The following is a 23,241-nucleotide window of genomic DNA, read 5'->3' on the forward strand; positions in this document are numbered from 1 at the left end:
GAAGGATGGAAGGATTTGGAGAGCCCGTCCGCCTTCATGTTTTTATCAGCCAGACGAAAATGCAGAGTCCAGTTGAAGTAGAAAAAAGTTGTTTTGTCAGTTCACCTACATATAGACAGAAATCTCAAGCAGGGAGGTCAGTGATGCAGAAGGAAAATCAATCACGAAGGAAGGTCCAGCTCCATGATATCCATAAAAATTATTATTTATTAGTAATTCATTAAAAATTGATAAAATAGTCATAAATGTCACAAGCCACAAGCACTTAATGGGGAGGTATGTAGTAGCAAACGCGTTTCAAGCCTTGTGGTTCTTAATCATTGAATGATTGTATCAATTTTGAATGAATTACTAATAAATAATAATTTTTATGGATATCATGGAGCTGGACCTTCCTTCATGATCGACCAAGATGAAGTGAGAACAAAGACCACCTGGCTTGTCAAGGATTAAGCCACTGTGTGGATTGCAGATATGCAAGATTCTTGTGGTCCGTGTATATATACAGAGTGCATTGCTCCTTCCAGCAAGTACTGCTACTACTCTTCCGAAGCCAGCTTAATTTCTAGCAGTTCACAATCGCCTATAGAGTAATTGCGTTCAGGAGCAGAGAAGATCTTGGAAAAGAAGCCACAGGTCACCCTGCGACCAGATGAAGATGTAACACCCCAGGTTCCTGGTTGTTACAGTAGCATTGCTTTCCTCATGGGGAGAGTGATGTCATGCTTGGAAGCCCTTTGACAGGTATTCAGCACATACAACACAGTTCTGCCTCCAGGCCAGAATGGGTAGCTCTGATCCAGTTTGTGGGTGGCTTCCCTATATGTATTCTGGCTGGAGGAGGAAGTTAGGCAGTTGGAGTTAGATGATTGGTGAAAGGAGAGAGGAAAGAAAGCGGGGGCCATGGAGATGAGTGATTCTCTGCGGCTCCTGGGAAGGAAAGAGAAAGCAGAGCCGTCTGTAAAGTGACTGATTGGGGAAGTGGAGCACAGGAGAATGAGGAGCTGGGAGAAAAGCTGCGACTGAGTTTCCTCTACGCTGAGCTCGGATAACGGCAGCCGGAAAACCGAGGTTGTGCAGCACTTTATGTATCACAGCAGAAACCGGCGGATGGCTGGACTTCAAGTCACCCGTCCACCATTGACACCTGAAGACACAGTAGCAAATAGAGCCCGGGTCATGATCGAGATCCTGTAAAAAGTCTCGAGTTACCTGTCGTACTGGTTAGCGTCCTATCCAAAGGGGGACAGAGAAGAAACATGAGGACCTTGTGTGAGGCCTAAGTTAGCAAGGGACTACAACACCACAGCGCTAGTAGGAAGGCTTCCAACCACACCTGATTAGAGGGATTCCCAATTCGCTTCCAAGCCAGCCGGACCACACCTGCATCCGTGATCCTGTACCCTGGACTGTGGCTGCCTTAAACCAAGTAAAGAGTTAAAGAGACTGCAACCCTGTGTCCTCTGTTTTTTTCTATACCACCTACCACCTGTCCCAACTACACCGGGAGCCCTGGGGACCCAGCTTCACGTGTTTGAAGCCATACCATCTCTGCTGCCATAACATCACTCCAGAGGACCCCTATAGGAAGCGTCGGTCACCTATTACCGAATACCACAGGTGGCGTCACAAGCGTTTATTATTTCACAAACCCCTTTAAAGACTTTTCCCTTATCATGGGGGCCCAGGGCCACGGACAGGGTCACCGCTGCCATGACACATCTCTTTAAGTACCGGACCCAGTACCGAGTACCCCACAGCCCTGGCGGGTGTTTCAAAGACTTCTGAGTAAGAACAGCACCAACCCCTGAGGGGGAAGCATCCACCTCCAAAAAGAATTGTTTGTTATTGGACTATGCAGCACCGAAGCCACTGACAAAGCCCGCTTGAGAGATACAAAGGTGTTCTCTGCTTCTGAAGTTCACTCCTTATGATTGGCCCCTTGTGGGTCCGGGAAGAAATAGAAGCGGTCCAAGAGGAGAAATGCATAATGAATTGGCGATAGTAACTCGCGAACCCGAGAAACCACGGGATAGTCTTTAGACCGTCTGGACGGTGCCACTACAAGGCTGGTCTTGGAGACAATGTACACCAGAAATGTAAGACAGGCCTGTTCGAGGATGCATTTTTCATATTTGGCTTAGAGACAGTTCGTTCTTAAGCTCTGCAGAACTTGGTGACTGTCTCTCCTGTGTGTTGGCAAATCGGGAGAGATCACCAAGATGTCATCTAGTTACCACACTACCACACACGTGTAAAGAAGGTCACAGAAGATGTCGTTTACCAGTTCCTGGAAGACTGCTGGGGCATTACAGAGTCCAAACGGTATAATACGATACCCGTAATGGCCGTTGCAGGTGTTAAAAGCTGTCCGCCATTCGTCTCCCCGGCAAATTCGAATCAGGTTATACGCCCCTCGTAGGTCAAGATTCGTGAAGACTCTGGAACCTTTCAGTTGAATAAATAGCTTGGAGCTGAGAGGCAGAGGATATTTATTATAGATTGTGATTTGGTTGAGACCCCTATAATCAATGCAGGGCACAGAGAACCATCCTTTTTCTTCACAAAGAAGAAACCCACTCTGGCCGGGGAGGAAGATTTCCGGATAAATCCCCTGGCAAGGTTCTCTTCAATATATTCGGACTTGGCATGTTCTCAGCCTGTGACAGGGGACAGTTTCTGCCTCATGGAGGGGATGAGTCTGGCAGAAGGTGAATCGAATAGTCATACAGCCTATGAGGTGTTGAAGTCTCAGCCTACTTTTTAATCGAAGATGACCACGTACGTTCAATTGTTGCAGGCAAACCAGGCAAATTAGCGGAAGAAGTCAAAGGTCGGGCATGACAGATGGGAGCAAGGCAAACCTTGTGACAGGCTTGACCCCAGCAGAATACTTCTCCGGACTTCCAGTCCAAGACTGGCTACTGTTTTTGAAGCCATGACAGATCTTGAAGCAGAGGGTGAGACAGACCGGACAGCACAGAGAGGAATCTTTTTCGAGTACAGCATTCCTACCCGAAGTTTCACTGGTTCGGTAAAATAAAGGATGGCTTCAGAGAGGGGTCTTCCATCCACCAAAGAAACCACCATTGGATCGAGATTTTATATTGCTCCATAAGGGCCTGTTTCATGAAATTACCAGCAGAACCAGAGTCCAAGTAGGTTGACTTAAAGCGGATGTCGCCATTGGAAACTGCTACTGACAGAGTCAGTGATGGAGAGGGGTATTTCTTGTCCAGGGTGGCGTCTCCAACAGACCCTAGGATCTGGAGTTTCTCAGTCTATTTTATCTGGACAGGAGTGGATTACATGCTCAGAACTGCCATAATAGAAGCACCTTCCCTCGGTATTACGGGCCTCCTAACGATGCTTGGCCATCGTCACTTGATCAATTTGCAAAGACTCTGGCGAGGATGCCGAGGCTTGCCACAAGAATGACCTTTGAAAGGTAGGTCTCAAGAATTCTCTCCAAGAGGGGAGGAGCATGGATGTTCTCTCTGAGCTCCCAGGACCTCTCCTCATGACCAAACCCCTTCCAACCCACCAGAATGTCTCTGCTGGGGAAGAGAGGCAGATTGCAGAGACGCCTGCGCTACAATTTAGACAAGCCTATGAAATACTGGGAGAATATATTCTGTTCAGATGAGACCAAAATGTAACCCTTTGGATGCTTGGAGACCAAAAGGCACTGCATATCAAGATAAAAACACTATGCCAACATTGAAGCTTGGGGGTGGGAACATCATGATGTGGGGCTGTTTTTCAACATACGACACTGGCAAACTTCATATGATTGAAGGAAGTATGAATGGACAAGAGTAGACATTCTTGATAAAAATCTGGTACCATCTACCAGGATGATGAAATGAAATGAGGATGGGCATTTCAGTAAGGCTAGTTTCACATTAGCGTTTGCATGAGCTGCGGAGGGCTGCGGACTTCCTCCGTGAAGCCCCGCCCTCCGCCGAACCTCCACCGCTAGCTCCGCCTACTTCTGCATGCGGCCGGCATGCGGCCTGCGTACCTATCTTTAACATTAGGTACGCAGGTCATGCGGCTGTATGCGGATGCTTCCGCATGCGTCATTTTGACAATGCGGAGAAAAAAATTTGGTACAAGCTGCGTTCTACGCTGGTCACCACATCGTCAAAGTGATGCGTAGCATCCGCATACAGCCGCACGACCTGCGTACCTAATGTTAAAGATAGGTACGCAGGCCGCATGCCAGCCGCATGCAGAAGTTGGCGGAGCTAGCGGCGGAGGTGCGGCCGAGGGCGGGGCTTCACGGAGAATGCCAAAGGTCTGCAATGCTGTAATTACTGCAAAGGGAGTGGATCGCCCCCAGACACAGGGCCACGCGTTTCGGTACCGGGCCTCTCTGGTTCGGTTCTGAGGCTGTCACGGTGGCTAGACCCGGTCCGCGACCCTGCTAAGGGGCGTCCAATGAAAGTAGTATTGCAGTCTGTCAGGGGTTCGTGACGCCACCTGTGGTGTTCGGTCAGGGTGACCAACGCTGCTATGGGGTCCACTGGGGTGATGGAATGGCAGCTGGATGGTATACCTTCCCACAGGTGAAGTATGTCCCCAGGGCTTCCCAGTAAGGTGGATGCTGATGGTGTGAGGTACAGTCAATAATGAGGACACAAGGTTGCAGTCTCTTTACCTCTTTACTGAAGGCTTCAAGATCCTCCATCCAGAGTACGTTTAACAGGGCTTTCAGAGACCGGCCGGTCCGATGGGCACATCCAGAGTTTCCTTCACAGATGGAAATCGTTGCCTACCACTAGCGCCTGTGTGTTGTAGTCCTATCCTGCTGAGCATTCGGAATAGTCCTCACAACTGCTGTTCTCGTTCGTTCGTTCTCTACAGCTCTTTCTCGTTCTTTGGTTCCAGATGTTACTAGTTTCTAACGTCCCCCAGGTATGTTATGGCTAGGACGCCACCCGTATGACGGGAAGGCTTGGAGGTCTTCCGGGACCCTAGAGACGCCCCTCTCCCAATGTTGCCCCTTATGTCTTCGTAGGTGTAGAAGGTAGACAGCCAACCTATGACTGACTGTCCAGCGGAGTTTGGAGTAAGGCCTGAAGTCAGTTACTCCTACGGTGTTCCGGCCACCGACTACGCGCCTCAGTAAGATGTTGCCTTTCTCTCCCCCTAGTGGCCGGAGTGTGAAGTGCAATGTGTTCTGGTGATACGTGGTCAGGAGAACTCCTTAGTGCCATCAGACGTACCGCTGCTCCCCTTAGCGGCAGAGCACCATACTGCAACGACCAGGTCTCTGGGGCGCTGCACTCTCCCCGGTTAAATACAGTACTCCTGGACTGGGAAGAAGAACAACAATATAATACAGCAAAAGACATACAAATTTTTGGAATGCTTAGAACAAGTAAATAGAAAAGGTGCTTCCCTTTATGGGAGGTAAGGACACTTGAACGTTACAAACAAAAACAAGATTAAATATTTTTAAATAACATTTTTGACTATAGATAACTCTCAGTACCCAGCCGGGTATTCTACTAAGTGCAAATTCTGAACACTAAGTTAACTCTTCCTTTAAGGGCGTATACGCTGAACCCACTAAAGGCCTACCATAAAATACTATTACAACATTTCAACTTTCTTTCCATTCCAACTTCACCAATGCAGGACCGCCTAGCTCCTTGGCTGAGCCTACTGCCATTGTGCCGACCATCTTTCTACATCTCTCAGGAGGACTCTCTCTCTCTAACCCTGGAAGCATCATCTTCGCAAAGTCTTCTCTCGCTTGTAAAACCAGTAGGGAGCACCTTTAAGAAGGTGCAAACTATATACAAAAACAGTTTTGAATCATTCACCGTCCATGATCCGGCAGTCTTTCAAACAGTGATAACTTGTACAAAGGTAGAAAAGAAATAGAAACATTAGGGATCCCGGGTAAACAAAGGGATCCCTAGGAGTTAACCCTGGATGGGTTTAAAGTAGCAGCAACAGCAGGAAACAGTTAACTATGTACATTTTTCAGGCCCCCGAGGTTTATTTCTGTAAAGGTTGTGGTCTTACCTCACAGACCACTCCTCTCCGTTTAGCACGGGTGGAATTCACAGTCATACGCGGGGCCTGGTTCGCCTGGTGGTCCGCAGCAGGGGCTTCATCATCCGGGATCTCAGCTGCGACCTGGAGGACTGCGCACCGCTGAACACCCCTGGCCGTCCAGCCGGCCCCCCTCGACCATCGGGTATAAGTTACCGCATCTCCAGGTCTCAAGTCGCGATCCTCGACCGTCCCCCAACACGGCTCCACCTCGCTCCGATCAACACGGCCCTGCAGGGGCTCTCCAATCTCCTGGATGACCCCCCTCTCCTCCTTGGGGTTGTAGAAGACCACCACTCCCCAGTGCGACGGCAAGACTTCCACTTCCTCCGTGAGGTCGGCTATGACCGCGGGTCGAGGTTGCTTCCTCCGGGCCGCCACCAGGCGCCGCTGGTGCTCCGTCACCGTCAAGATCTTCAGATCCGACCCCTGTGGTACACAATCCCCTGAACGGGTTCGGGGGTCCGCCGCGGCCGGGACGGGCAAAGGAGGAGACATGGGCGACAGGCGAATCTGTCGGGCGGCCCAATCGGGAGCTCACACGAGCTTGGGCCTTCAGGCAGCGCGCCAGATACCGGGCCTCGGCTGCGGCCATTCTGCCGTCGGGCATCCATCCGCCGGGTTTTCCCTCAGGCTGCTCCGTGACGGGAAACCTCTGCAGCGGTGGTGACCCTGAGACCACTGCAGGGAATGCGGGTCTATGCCTGGCCGGGTTGTTGCCATGCGGTGGTCTGGACGCTGCCATCTTTGTCTCCTCCTCTGGATCTTCTTTCCGGGCACTTTTTCGAGGGCGGTCCCGTCTCCATTGTCTCCACCCTCCATGGAGGATGAGAAGGCGGATCTCCGCCGCTGACAGACATGCCCTCAGGATACAGCAATGCTTAGACTGGGCGGCCATTATCTTTCGCGCTCTCCAGCTTACTCACGCCCACTTCCACGCCCTTCTTGTTCTCTTGCACTCCTCGTGGCGCTATAATGGCGGCAGTTTTGGCGGGAATCTTGCGGCAGATAGCAGCACACAGCCTTTGCAATGAATCACAGTCCAACACGTTTCAATCACAGTTCCAAGGCACACATGACCCAATTCTTCAGGCTTAAGTACGATCCTGTTCGTGACGCCAAGTTGGATCGCCCCCAGACACAGGGCCACGCGTTTCGGTACCGGGCCTCTCTGGTTCGGTTCTGAGGCTGTCACGGTGGCTAGACCCGGTCCGCGACCCTGCTAAGGGGCGTCCAATGAAAGTAGTATTGCAGTCTGTCAGGGGTTCGTGACGCCACCTGTGGTGTTCGGTCAGGGTGACCAACGCTGCTATGGGGTCCACTGGGGTGATGGAATGGCAGCTGGATGGTATACCTTCCCACAGGTGAAGTATGTCCCCAGGGCTTCCCAGTAAGGTGGATGCTGATGGTGTGAGGTACAGTCAATAATGAGGACACAAGGTTGCAGTCTCTTTACCTCTTTACTGAAGGCTTCAAGATCCTCTATCCAGAGTACGTTTAACAGGGCTTTCAGAGACCGGCCGGTCCGATGGGCACATCCAGAGTTTCCTTCACAGATGGAAATCGTTGCCTACCACTAGCGCCTGTGTGTTGTAGTCCTATCCTGCTGAGCATTCGGAATAGTCCTCACAACTGCTGTTCTCGTTCGTTCATTCTCTACAGCTCTTTCTCGTTCTTTGGTTCCAGATGTTACTAGTTTCTAACGTCCCCCAGGTATGTTATGGCAAGGACGCCACCCGTATGACGGGAAGGCTTGGAGGTCTTCCGGGACCCTAGAGACGCCCCTCTCCCAATGTTGCCCCCTATGTGTTCGTAGGTGTAGAAGGTAGACAGCCAACCTATGACTGACTGTCCAGCGGAGTTTGAAGTAAGGCCTGGAGTCAGTTACTCCTACGGTGTTCCGGCCACCGACTACGCGCCTCAGTAAGATGTTGCCTTTCTCTCCCCCTAGTGGCTGGAGTGTGAAGTGCAATGTGTTCTGGTGATACCTGGTCAGGTGAACTCCTTAGTGCCATCAGACGTACCGCTGCTCCCCTTAGCGGCAGAGCGCCATACTGCAACGATCAGGTCTCTGGGGCGCTGCAGGAGCATTCTTTGACGAAAGCAAAGTATGAAGAAGAAAATTATTATTTCAAATAAAAATCTTTTTCTCAAACCTTATCAATGTCTGGACTAGATTTTCAATTCATTTGGCAACTCATTTGATTAATAAAAGTATGAGTTCTCATGGAAAACACAAAATTGTCTGGGTGACCCTAAACTTTTGAATGGTAGTGTATATACAGAGACACCATGCCATATATGGGAGCAGCGATATATAATGGCACTATGACATATGGGGGCAGTGATATATATGAGGGCACTATGACATATATGAGGAGCAGAGATATATACAAGGACACTGACACTGACATATGGGGGTAGTGATATACAGGGGGACTATGCAATATATGGGGGTTGCGATATATGAGGGCACTATGACATATATGGGGAGCAGAGATATATACGATGACACTGACACTGACATATGGGGGTAGTGATATACAGGGGGACTATGCAATATATGGGGGTTGCGATATATGAGGGCACTATGACATATATGGGGAGCAGAGATATATACGATGACACAGACATTTGGGAACAATCATATATGGGGTATGTCATATTTCGGAGGCAGCGATATACGGGGCACTATGACATTTATGGAATGCAGAGATATACAGGAGCACAATGACATATGGGGTAGTGATATAAAGGGGCACTATGACATATGGGGACGTGATATATGAGGGCACTATGACTTACGGGGCAATTATATATATGGTACTATGATGTATATGGAGCAGTCATATATAGGGCACTATAACACATGTGGGGGCAGCGATATACAGGAACTATGACATATTTGGGGCAGTGATATACAGAGGCTGCTGTATATCTGCTGGCCACCTCACAGGACCATTTCTGAGCTGTCTAGTCCCCGCCTTCCATTGAAACATGGAGGAAACGCACTTCCTTCCCTTGGGAGAGACTGTTTTCTGTGGGATGTCTGACGTGACTGTGACTTGTAATCAGTCATATATTAGCTTCCAGAGCCCCCACCATTGTTCACGTCGCTACGAGTGATGGTCCCAGACTGCCAGGCTGCCCTCGTCCAGAGCTGCCAGTGAGTGCAGACCATGAGAAGACCTCCAGAGCTTCTGTAGACCTGATCCACGAAACGCATCAGCCTGGACCCCATACTTTTCCAAGAAAGACCCGGAAAACAATCACTATACCATCAGCGAACCACACCAGCGGTCAGCCAGCCACTACGAGGACAGAGCTGGGACAGGAACGACCCCTGAGAGACTCTCAATCAAGCTTAACAGCAACTTTGGAGACCCTGGCAGCGGTGGAGGCCGGCAAAGTGGGTATAAGTCACTGGATCCTGGGCACACCTGGATAGTGCAAGCCCTTTAATTGGGGCCCCTGTGGCCCTCGTGTCATAGGAATATTCCTTGCAGTGTGTGCCCCATCATGGCCAAGTGGTTCAAGGATCTCCCCCTGTCATTGAAGACTGTCTCGGACCGAGCCAAGCCCGGCCTTCCAGGAGCCCGAACCCTCCCGAAAGTCGGAGCATCCCGCAAAAACTCCTGCCCAGATCCTGCCAGTTCCCAAAGTTCCTTTGTAAAGAACCGAAAGAACTCTTCATCTGATGGGCAGGGAAAAGGGGGCAAAGATGTTACCAGACTGTCCAGAGAGGGCATTCAGAGCTTTCTGCAGGGCAAGAGTCGCAAAAACTCAAGGGACGAGGCAGGAATCCTTCGGGCCCCTAAAGGACACAGTGCATACATCAATCGCCTGATTAAGGTGGACCCGAGCCTGCAAGAGAAGAATGGAAGGAATCTGCCAGATGCGGAGGAACCTGGACAAGACCAGGAGAAAGAAGTCAAGGAGGACACGGTAAGTGGGCGACATGGTATTGTCCATGCATACTGTGAATATTTCCCGATACACCTCAGTGTATGGAGCATTGCCCCAAGTGGTCACAGTGTATAATGGCCTCACACCACCAACCCCGCTGGTCATTATAAGCCAATAACTTGGGAGCAAAATGGCCCTCGGACATGTGGGTTTTCAGGGTGCCAATTACAATAGTATTACTTACGAGTTGTCAGCAAGATTTCATAAACATGTGCCGTTCTTTTAGACTCTGCCCAGACTGATTACAGGCCGGTCGGCATCAGTCTCATGTTTTCAGCGACACTGATAGTTGTCTTTATATCCATTCACCATGCAGATTATTATATTAGAGGATTATGCCGATCCGTACGACGCCAAGCTGACTAAAGAGCAACGGGACGCAGAGAGGGTAGGCGAAAATGATGGGTACATGGAGCCATATGACGCCCAGCAGATGATAACCGGTGAGTGACGTCACCATAGCATCACCGAGGAGAATATATCTTTCATTACTTAGTGAGATATTACAGCACTGACATCAGCTCTCTCCACATATAATGATATATTACAGCAGTGACATCACCGCTCCTCACATATAATGATATATTACAGCAGTGACATCACAGCTCCTCACATATAATGATATATTACAGCAGTGACATCACCGCTCCTCACATATAATGATATATTACAGCAGTGACATCACAGCTCCTCACATATAATGATATATTACAGCAGTGACATCACCGCTCCCCACATATAATGATATATTACAGCAGTGACATCACCGCTCCTCACATATGATATATTACAGCAGTGACATCACCACTCCTCACATATAATGATATATTACAGCATTGACATCACCGCTCCTCACATATAATGATATATTACAGCAGTGACATCACCACTCCTCACATATAATGATATATTACAGCATTGACATCACCGCTCCTCACATATAATGATATATTACAGCAGTGACATCACCGCTCCTCACATATAATGATATATTACAGCAGTGACATCACCGCTCCTCACATATAATGATATATTACAGCAGTGACATCACCGCTCCTCACATATAATGATATATTACAGCAGTGACATCACCGCTCCTCACATATAATGATATATTACAGCAGTGACATCACCGCTCCTCACATATAATGATATATTACAGCAGTGACATCACCGCTCCTCACATATAATGATATATTACAGCAGTGACATCACCGCTCCTCACATATAATGATATATTACAGCAGTGACATCACCGCTCCTCACATATAATGATATATTACAGCAGTGACATCACCCCTCCTCACATATAATGATATATATTACAGCAGTGACATCACCGCTCCCCACATATAATGATATATTACAGCAGTGACATCACGGCTCCTCACATATAATGATATATATTACAGCAGTGACATCACCGCTCCCCACATATAATGATATATTACAGCAGTGACATCACGGCTCCTCACATATAATGATATATATTACAGCAGTGACATCACCGCTCCCCACATATAATGATATATTACAGCAGTGACATCACCGCTCCTCACATATAATGATATATTACAGCAGTGACATCACCGCTCCTCACATATAATGATATATTACAGCAGTGACATCACCACTCCTCACATATAATGATATATTACAGCAGTGACATCACCACTCCTCACATATAATGATATATTACAGCGGTGACATCACCGCTCCTCACATATAATGATATATTACAGCAGTGACATCACCACTCCTCACATATAATGATATATTACAGCAGTGACATCACCACTCCTCACATATAATGATATATTACAGCGGTGACATCACCGCTCCTCACATATAATGATATATTACAGCAGTGACATCACCGCTCCTCACATATAATGATATATTACAGCAGTGACATCACCGCTCCCCACATAAATTATATATTACAGCAGTGACATCACCACTCCTCACATATAATGATATATTACAGCGGTGACATCACCGCTCCTCACATATAATGATATATTACAGCAGTGACATCACCACTCCTCACATATAATGATATATTACAGCAGTGACATCACCACTCCTCACATATAATGATATATTACAGCAGTGACATCACCGCTCCCCACATAAATTATATATTACAGCAGTGACATCACCACTCCTCACATATAATGATATATTACAGCGGTGACATCACCGCTCCTCACATATAATGATATATTACAGCAGTGACATCACCACTCCTCACATATAATGATATATTACAGCGGTGACATCACCGCTCCTCACATATAATGATATATTACAGCAGTGACATCACCGCTTCTCACATATAATGATATATTACAGCAGTGACATCACCGCTCCCCACATAAATTATATATTACAGCAGTGACATCACCGCTCCTCGCATATGATACAGGTGCTTTTCACAAAATTAGAATACCACTAAAAAGTTAATTTATTTCAGTTCTTCAATACAAAAAGTGAAACTCATTATATAGAGTCATTACAAACAGAGTGATCTCTTTCACGTGTTTATTTCTGTTAATGTTTATGATTATAGCTTACAGCCAATGAAAACTCAAAAGTCATTATCTCATTAAATTAGAATACTTTATAACACTAGCTTGAAAAATGATTTTAAAATCCGAAATGTTTGCCTACTGAAATATATGTTTAGTAAATGCACTCAATACTTGGTTGGGCTCCTTTTGTATCAATTACTGCATCAATGCTGCATGGCATGGAGGCGATCAGCCTGCGGCACTGCTGAGGTGTTATGGAAGCCCAGGTTGCTTTGATATCAGCCTTCAGCTCGTCTGCATTTTTGGGTCTGGTGTTTCTCATCTTCCTCTTGACAATACCCCATAGATTCTCTATGGGGTTCAGGTTAGGTGAGTTTGCTGCCAATCAAGCACAGTGATACTGTTGTTTATAAACCAGGTATTGGTACTTTTGGCAGTGTGGACTTGTGCCAAGTCCTGATGGAGAATTAAATTTTCATCTCCAAAAAGCTTGTCGGCAGAAGGAAGCATGAAGTGCTCTAAACTTTCCTGGTAGACGGCTGCGCTGACTTTGGTCTTGATAAAACACAGTGGACCTACACCAGCAGATGACATGGCTCCCCAAACCATCACTGATTGTGGCTACTTTACACTAGACTTCAAGCAGCTTGGATTGTGGCCTCTCCACTCTTCCTCCAGATTCTGGGACCTTGATCTCCAAATGAAATGCAAAATTTACTTTTATCTGAAATCAACACCTTGGACCACTGAGCAACAGTCAAGTTCTTTTTCTCCTTGGCCCAGGTAAGACGCTTCTGGCATTGTCTATTGGTCATGAGTGGCTTGACACAAGGAATACGACACTTATAGCCCATGTCCTGGATACGTCTGTGTGTGGTGGCTCTTTAAGCAATGACTCCAGCAGGAGTCAACTACTTGTGAATATCCCCCAAATTTTGACATGGTCTTTTCTTAACAATCCTTCCAAGGCTGCGGTTATCCTGGTTGCTTGTGCACCTTTTTCTACCACACTTTTTCCTTCCACTCAACATTCCATTAATATGCTTGTATACAGCACTCTGAACAGCCAGCCTCTTTAGCAATGACCTTTTGTGGCTTACCCTCCTTGTGGAGTGTGTCAATGACTGCCTTCTGGACATCTATCAAGTCAGTAGTCTTCCCCATGATTGTGGAGCCTACAGAAACAGACTAAGGGGCCTTTTTAAACACTTAGGAAGCCTTTGCTGGTGTTTTTTGTTAATTATTCTACTTTACTGAGATAATGACTTTTGGGTTTTCATTGGGTGTAAGCCATGATCATCAACGTTAACAGAAATAAACACTTTGAATAGTTCACTCTGTTTGTAATGAGTTTCACTTTTTGTATTGAAGAACTGAAATAACTTTTTGATGATATTCTAATTTTGTGAGAAGCACTTACAGGGCCGGACTGGGACTAAAATTCAGCTCTGGCATTTGAAGTTACACAGGCCCACTTGTCACATGGTGACTGTATAATATCTTTGTACACTTGTAGGCAGGGCCGGTTTTAGGCAAAGGCGGGCCCTAGGCAAAGTTTAAAATGGGGCCCCAAATGCTAACATATTGCACATCACACAAAAGCATTTCGGTTGTATTTACAAGTGCTGAGTTCAGGCCGCTAAATGAGTTTGATCGACAATACTGAAGTTGTTCAACACTTGTTTCCCGGCCTCTTTCTACCAGCTGAGGAATAATGATGGGACAGGACGATCACTAATAGATCACTAACAGATCACCATACAGTATCATGTTATCAGCAGCACATCTACAGTTTACACCGGCGATGTGCTGCTGAGAACAAGGATTTTTGTTCCAGCAAATACAATCTGAATATGCAGCATTTTACTTGTTTAGTAAAATATACCTCATAGTCCTCCATATATTATAATGTGCACCACAGTCCTCCATATTGTAAAATGCACTCCCTATAGTCCTCCATATAGTAAAATACACTGCTCAGTCCTCCATATAGTATAATACACTCCTCATAGACCTCCATATAGCATAATACACTCCTCATAGTGCTCCATATAGCATAATGCACCGCCAGTCATCCATGTAGTACAATTCACTTCCCATAGTATAATGCACCCATAGTTCTTCATATAGTATAACGTATTCCCCATAGTCCTCAATACAGTATAATGCAGCCCACAAATAGTATAATGCAGCCACCACCCTACAGAATATAATGCAGCCACCCCAGAGTATAATGCAGCCATCCCAGAGTATAATGCAGCCACCCCATAGAATATAATACAGCCCACCTCTCCATAGTATACAGCACAGCCCACATAGTAGTATACAGCACAGCCCACATAGTAGTATACAGCACTGCCCACACAGTAGTATATATCACAGCCCACATAGTAGTATATATCACAACCCACACAGTAGTATATAGCACAGCCCACACAGTAGTATATAGCAGAGCCCACACAGTAGTATATAGCACAGCCCACACAGTAGTATATAGCAGAGCCCACATAGTAGTATACAGCACTGCCCACACAGTAGTATACAGCAGAGCCCACATAATAGTATATAGAACAACCCATACAGTAGTATACAGCAGAGCCCAAATAGTAGTATACAGCACTGCCCACATAGTAGTATACAGCAGAGCCCACATAGTAGTATATAGCACAGAACACACAGTAGTATAAAGCAGAGCCCACACAGTAGTATACAGTAGAGCTCACACAGTAGTATATAGCAGAGCCCACATAGTAGTATACAGCACTGCCCACGCAGTAGTATACAGCAGAGCCCACATAGTAGTATATAGCACAACCCACACAGTAATATACAGCAGAGCCCACATAGTACTATATAGCACAGCCCACATAGTGGTATATAGCACAGCCCACATAGTAGTATACAGCACAGCCCACATAGTAGTATACAGCACTGCCCACACAGTAGTATATAGCACAGCCCACATTGTAGTATATAGCACAGCCCACACAGTAGTATATAGCACAGCCCACACAGTAGTATATAGCACAGCCCATACAGTAGTATATAGCAGAGCCCACACAGTAGTATACAGCACTGCCCACACAGTAGTATACAGCAGAGCCCACATAGTACTATAGAGCACAGCCCACACAGCAGTATACAGCAGAGCCCACACAGTAGTATATAGCACAGTCCACATACTAGGATACAGCCCAGCCCACACAGTAGTATATAGCACAGCCCACACAGTAATATATAGCACAGCCCATACAGTAGTATATAGCAGAGCCCACATAGTAGTATACAGCACTGCCCACACAGTAGTATACAGCATAGCCCACATAGTAGTATATAGCACAGCACACACAGTAGTATAAAGCAGAGCCCACACAGTAGTATACAGTACAGCCCACCCAGTAGTATATAGCAGAGCCCACATAGTAGTATATAGCACAGCCCACACAGTAGTATACAGCAGAGCCCACACAGTAGTATATAGCACAGCCCACATACTAGGATACAGCACAGCCCACACAGTAGTATATAGCACAGCCCACACAGTAGTATATAGCACAGCCCACACAGTAGTATACAGCAGAGCCCACACAGTAGTATACAGCAGAGCCCATATAGCACAGCCCACACAGTAGTATACAGCAGAGCTCACACAGTAGTATATAGCACAGCCCACATACTAGGATACAGCACAGCCCACACAGTAGTATATAGCACAGCCCACACAGTAGTATGTAGCACAACCCATACAGTAGTATATAGCAGAGCCCACATAGTAGTATACAGCACTGCCCACACAGTAGTATACAGCATAGCCCACATAGTAGTATATAGCACAGCACACACAGTAGTATAAAGCAGAGCCCACACAGTAGTATACAGTACAGCCCACACAGTAGTATATAGCAGATCCCACATAGTAGTATATAGTACAGCCCACACAGTAGTATACAGCAGAGCCCACATAGTAGTATATAGAACAGCACACATAGTATATAGCACAGCCCACACAGTAGTATTCAGCAAAGCCCACATAGTAGTATACAGCACAGCCCACACAGTAGTATATAGCACAGCCCACATAGTAGTATACAGCAATGCCCACACAGTAGTATACAGCAGAGCCCACATAGTAGTATATAGCACAGCCCACACAGTAGTATACAGCAGAGCCCACATAGTAGCATATAGCACAGCCCACACAGTAGTATACAGCAGAGCCCACACAGTAATATACAGCAGAGCCCACACAGTAGTATATAGCACAGCCCACATAGTATACAGCAGAGCCCACATCTCTCCTCCCCCCAGAATGGCCCCACAGTCCAGTAAAAAAAAAACACTCCTCACCTCACCTCGTGCCCGCGGTGCTCCCTGCTCCTGTCTTGGCGGCTGCCGCTGCGCTGCCTGGGACACAGTGAGTGCGCACGCACCCGCATTGTCAGAGACAGAGCAGGGAATGATGGGAGAGGGAGCATCAGGTGACGCTCTCTCCTCCATCATTGCATTCAACTGTACCGGCGTCATAGACGCCGGTACAGTTGAATGCGGCGGCGCTGGGGGGGAAGTGAGAGTCGGTGCGCAGCGGCCCACTACTGGCACCAGCCCTTCTGGCATTTGCCAGAACTGCCCGATGGCCAGTCCGGCCCTGAGCACTTGTATATTACAGCAGTGACATCACGGCTCCCCACATATAATGATATATTAAAGCAGTGACATCACCGCTCCTCACATATAATGATATATTACAGCAGTGACATCACAGCTCCCCACATATAATGATATATTACAGCAGTGACATCACCACTCCTCACATATAATGATATATTACAGCAGTGACATCACGGCTCCTCACATATAATGATACATTACAGCAGTGACATCACCGCTCCTCACATATAATGATATATTACAGCAGTGACATCACCGCTCTTCACATATAATGATATATTACAGCAGTGACATCACCGCTCCTCACATATAATGTTATATTACAGCAGTGACATCACCACTCCTCACATATGATACAGTATAATACAGCAGTGACATCACCGCTCCTCACATATAATGTTATATTACAGCAGTGACATCACCGCTCCTCGCATATAATGATATATTACAGCAGTGACATCACCGCTCCTCACATATAATGTTATATTACAGCAGTGACATCACCACTCCTCACATATAATGATATATTACAGCAGTGACATCACAGCTCCTCACATATAATGATATATTACAGCAGTGACATCATCGCTCCTCACATATAATGATATATTACAGCAGTGACATCACCGCTCCCCACATATAATGAGATGTTACAGCAGTGACATCACCGCTCCTCACATATAATGTTATATTACAGCAGTGACATCACCACTCCTCACATATAATGATATATTACAGCAGTGACATCACCGCTCCCCACATATAATGATATATTACAGCAGTGACATCACCGCTCCTCATATAATTTTATATTACAGCAGTGACATCACCACTCCTCACATATAATGATATATTACAGCAGTGACATCACCGCTCCTCATATATAATGATATATTACAGCAGTGATATCACTGCTCCCCACATATGATATATTACAACTGTGATATCACTTTCTCGCCCTGTTTGTGATGCTGTCAGACACTTTGTCCCATGTGCCTCTGTCCAAGTAGTAAACTGATTAAATAAACGAGCTCAGGAAGGATATAATGGAACTAGAGAGAGTACAAAGGAGGGCAACAAAATTAATAAAGGGGATGGGAGAACTACAATACCCAGATAGATTAGCGAAATTAGGATTATTTAGTCTAGAAAAAAGACGACTGAGGGGCGATCTAATAACCATGTATAAGTATATAAGGGGACAATACAAATATCTCGCTGAGGATCTGTTTATACCAAGGAAGGTGACGGGCACAAGGGGGCATTCTTTGCGTCTGGAGGAGAGAAGGTTTTTCCACCAACATAGAAGAGGATTCTTTACTGTTAGGGCAGTGAGAATCTGGAATTGCTTGCCTGAGGAGGTGGTGATGGCGAACTCAGTTGAGGGGTTCAAGAGAGGCCTGGATGTCTTCCTGGAGCAGAACAATATTGTATCATACAATTAGGTTCTGTAGAAGGACGTAGATCTGGGGATTTATTATGATGGAATATAGGCTGAACTGGATGGACAAATGTCTTTTTTCGGCCTCACTAACTATGTTACTATGTTAGTATGAGCTGTCAGGATGGAAATAAAAATTAACCCATCCATGTCCATCCCTTCGGGGGCACTTGTATCCTCCAGTCTCTGCGCTCTATCGCTCTCTGCAGGAGGATACTCCAGTTTTTAGTCACCGTTGTGTAATTTATGGGGTGCCTCACCATGTGTTTACATGAACCCCTGCTTCTTTCCATGATCCCAGACTGTTCATTAAAGGTATTTTCCAAACTCTGCGTGGCTGGGTGTGATTTCCCCGGCCGTTTCCTGCCTCTCAGGACAGCTTCCGATGGCTAGTGGTTCTGCTCCAAGAGGAAGGATGCAGTGGCGGCAAACAGGATGGGCTCTGTTGCCATGGCACCAAGACAATCCAGACTATGTAGCAGGGGGCAGGAGAATGGGCAGAGGCGGCTGGGGAGAACCCATCTGGCTTCTCACTTTACAGCATCTTCCTTCTTCTTCTTCTTATTATTTATTGTTATAGCGCCATTTATTCCATGGAGCTTTACATGTGAGGAGGGGTATACATAATAAAAACAAGTACAATAATCTTAAGCAATACAAGTCATAACTGGTACAGGAGGAGAGAGGACCCTGCCCGCGAAGGCTCACAATCTACAAACAATAGTTTCTTATAATAGAGCTCATAAGATCCGGGTGATTGAACACATGAATAGAGCACAAGGCTCTGCCTGCTGGCTGCATAGGGTATGACACTCTTCCTTCTTGCATTGTTTAGGTGCCCCCCTACAATGCTTCCCTTTTACATTTCAGAGATCCGGCGGCGGGGATCCAGGGATCAGCTGATCACTGAGCTCCTCCTGATGGAGTTTGGCTCCCAGAACGACGGGAAGACCGAGGAAAAGCGGCAAGGATCGCAGGAGCTCCTGGTGAAACCCCCCCAGCTGTACGATACGCCATACGAGCCCCCTGAGTCAGAGTTCAACGTGGAGGAGCAGAAGCAGCGACCTCCGGATGGACAGCGACCAGAGAACGACGAGCGTCCTGCAGAGGAGTATGAGCAGCCGTGGGAATGGAAGAAGGAGCACATCGTGAGAGCGCTCTCCGGTAAGCGCCACCCCCCAGTCCTCACAAAGCTGATGGTTTGTCACAGTGTGTCAATACATTAATAGCTGCCTGTGAGGGACAAAGTAAATATCTCTCCTCTCCTGAAATGTGCCCCCTCCCTTGGCGTCCCCCAAGGCCATAAAATGCCATGCAATGTTTACCTATAATTAGCTCAAGCTTTTTGAAGCTCTTAACCCAAGGGTGCGAACTCTTCTGCAGCTACAGCAACCTGAACCTCTTTGTGTGATTAAGCACATAGTACAACAAGTTACAGCAGACTATGAGGTATGGAATCTGGAAAATGACTTATAATAGCAGAATGCAATATCTCTAAGATACACCAAACACATATTCCGAATCGGCGTTCCTTTCCCTACATGCCCATATTAGTTAGCCACCTGTAGCACTCTGGATTATGTAGTTATAAAGCATAGCTAACAGGAATTACATACGGTAGTCATATTTAGTCTCTGTGCGCAGATAAAATCCAGCCGAATCCAGTGGCGGTACAACCAAACTATTCAGAGCTTCGGGTGCAAAGTTATGGGGCAGACACAGTTCTAGGCACAAAATCATATTCTCAGACATGGGAGGAGAGAGGCTGCACCACCCAGGGGTGGGAGCAGATGTGTGAGGTAGCAGCCTAGGAGATATAAGGCAGCCCCTCATTTTGGACTGAGTTTTACTGATTGCAGGAGAAAATGTTTACTGACACAGCACGGAAAGCCTGTAGCTAAGATTTGGGCCTGTGATCCATCAACGCCTCCCTGTGGTCACATGCTGCATAACACGGTAATTGCAACCTATCTATACCCTATCCTTGTACTACACTCCTGACTGTATATATTTGCTCTTGTATGTATAGCTGTATTTTCTAGTGTGCCTCCTCGGCGATTAAATATAAAATTAATCCTGGGCTGCTCTTTTATCTCGATCCACGAATCCCCACGTCCACATGCTCAGTTGGTTATATTATATGCTACCCCAGGGTTGGTTCATGACCCGATATAAGCCTGCTGTCGGAAGGGGCTTAATTTAAATGAGGAACTGGTGGCAGAATACCGTACTGTTTAGTGAGGAGCCCTGGCACTGACGACCGGGAGGTTTAGATATATATCCCCAGGCTGGATTGGTGATATATATCCCCCTCACTGGGAGCGCCTCACTAACTCGTACCTATAAGGGAAGCCTTTCTGGTGACTATTTGCACTCCGTGCAGTTTCCTCACTGATCTGAGGCAAGTGGTGGCACCAGAGAGCTGATCCCTGCTGGTTCCTTCCCTCCCCTCCTCCGAGGTGAGCGAAGTCGACGCCCCCCTTCCCCTATGAGACCCCTCACACTGCCATGTTCAGTTCAAGGTGACGGGAGCATTGACCACATGGCTGCATCTCATCCCTCCCGTCTTGTGTTCTTCTCATGCAGTTCAGTTTGAAGGCAGCGAGCACAGCCATGTGAAGGAGGAGGCTGGACGGCTGCACCAGCGCCAGAAGAGCTGGACCGCAAAAGTACTGAAGCAATCGCAGCCAGATCCAAGTGAGAAGGTGGATCCTTCATTGTCGTTGGAGAAGCAGAGGTGAGTGCTGGCGCTCCGCAGGGGCCGGTTCTCTGGAATCTTCCCACAGTTTCTAACATATCATGCTCCCTCTTGTGAACGCAGTTGGTATCACGGAGCAGTGACGAGAGTGGAGGCGGAGAATCGGCTTCAGTCATGCCGCGAGGCGAGCTACCTACTGCGCAACAGCGAATCCGGCAACAGCAAATACTCCATCGCCCTAAAGTGAGTACAACCGGGGGCAAGACCCCCAACCCTAATTATTGCATATGGGAGTTTTTCTGCGAACCAGTCAATTCTACAATACTGCAGATAACGGCCCCCAACCCAAAGCTTCAGACTGTTATACTGTGTATAGGGGTCGTCAAGACCCCAGTCCTTAAATTAAGACAATCCAATGAGATAACCAAGGCACTTCTGCCATCCGGTGCCCAAGTAGGATCCAATCCAGTTAGAGATTGATTTTAAAAATATGTGGCACTCAGGTAAATTGAAGATGAATAATTTTAAATTATTATTAGCAATCCCAAAGATGCAAACACGTTTTGAACTGTATTAAAACTTCTCAGACTCCGAGGCATAAGATAAGAAATCAGTGCATAGTGACACTGCGGTGTCTACCGCTAGGTGCAGGCTGGCAAGCGCTTACCGGCGATGGGTATCGCACACTGATGAAGGTCTAATACAGACCGCATCTTTGGGATTCATAATAAAAAATTTAATATTATTCATCTTCAATTTACCTCAGTGCCAAGTTTTTTTTTTTTTTAATTATTCTCAAATTAAGACTAGGCTGCTGAAATTATTAGGCCCCAAACTAAATCCCAAAACATCATTTAGACCCCAAGATCAGGCCACTAAAATTATTATTTCTCAAGAACAGACCCCTAGAATTACCGTAATAAGTCCCCAGGCCAGTCCCCTAAAATTATTAAGATCCCAGACTAGGGCCCTAAAAGAATCAGTTTCCAGATGCTAAAATTATTCCGGTCCCATGCAAGTCACCTAAAATTTATTTAGACCCTATACCTTTAAAATTCACTCATCCCCAGGGAGATGAAGACTGGGGCACTGGGCCCTGACTGTGGCAATCCATCATGGGTGCATGTATGCTGACAGGTCTGGAGTCCTGGCAGCCTTTGTCCCACTGATGGACCCTTGTCCTGTGTAGAGCAGGAGGGGGGTGCGAGGGGGGGAGTATGTCGGTACATTGACCCTTTCTCCGCTTCCTCCTAGGACCAGCCAGGGGTGTGTCCATATTATTGTCGCCCAAACCAAAGACAACAAATTCACCTTGAACCAGACAAGCGGCGTCTTCTGCAGCATCCCGGAGGTCATCCACTACTACTCCAGCCAGAAGCTGCCCTTCAAGGGGGCCGAACACATGAGCCTGTTATATCCAGTGCCGAGGGGCCCGTGACCGCAACCCTTCCTGCAATGGCTGCCCCCTTTTTTCAGCTTTTTGCTAAATATGATGAAAGTAAAGGAAGTGATGGAAGGACAGAGGAGGTGAGGAATGGAGTCCTGACTAGAGTCTGAGCTAGACTGGTGGCCCCCCGCAGTCTTTGTGCAGGGCAGCGAGCATCCGCCATGTAACTGCTTGTATTATACCTGTATACTAATAAAGACATTGTACATTTTGTGGGAATGATGAGGATGGTTGTAGTGATGTGGGGAGGAGGAGGTGGTGAGGATAAGGTGCAGTACTCATCACGGCCACTATGCAGTGAGGGGATCTGTGGTGTATTGTTGTCAGAGCTGATCTATGGAGGTGCTGGGTATCAGGCAGAAGATGTGGTACATACAAATACAGATGGGGTGTGATTGAACCCCCTTCAATTGTCGAC

General features: G+C 46.9%; 1 protein-coding gene across 1 annotated transcript; it reads left to right on the forward strand.

Annotated features, from left to right (window-relative positions):
- The first annotated feature begins 9,175 nt into the window (after positions 1 to 9,175).
- On the forward strand, positions 9,176 to 23,042 carry SHE (Src homology 2 domain containing E). Its single transcript, XM_069728894.1, has 6 exons — positions 9,176 to 10,014; positions 10,352 to 10,478; positions 19,549 to 19,842; positions 21,265 to 21,415; positions 21,500 to 21,619; positions 22,631 to 23,042. Exons 1-6 carry the CDS (start codon positions 9,589 to 9,591, stop codon positions 22,812 to 22,814), a joined length of 1,302 nt encoding a protein of 433 aa, XP_069584995.1. The 5' UTR covers positions 9,176 to 9,588; the 3' UTR covers positions 22,815 to 23,042.
- The last annotated feature ends 199 nt before the right edge of the window (positions 23,043 to 23,241 follow it).

This window comes from Ranitomeya imitator, chromosome 1 (genome assembly GCF_032444005.1).
Source record: "Ranitomeya imitator isolate aRanImi1 chromosome 1, aRanImi1.pri, whole genome shotgun sequence".
NCBI lineage: Eukaryota > Metazoa > Chordata > Amphibia > Anura > Dendrobatidae > Ranitomeya > Ranitomeya imitator.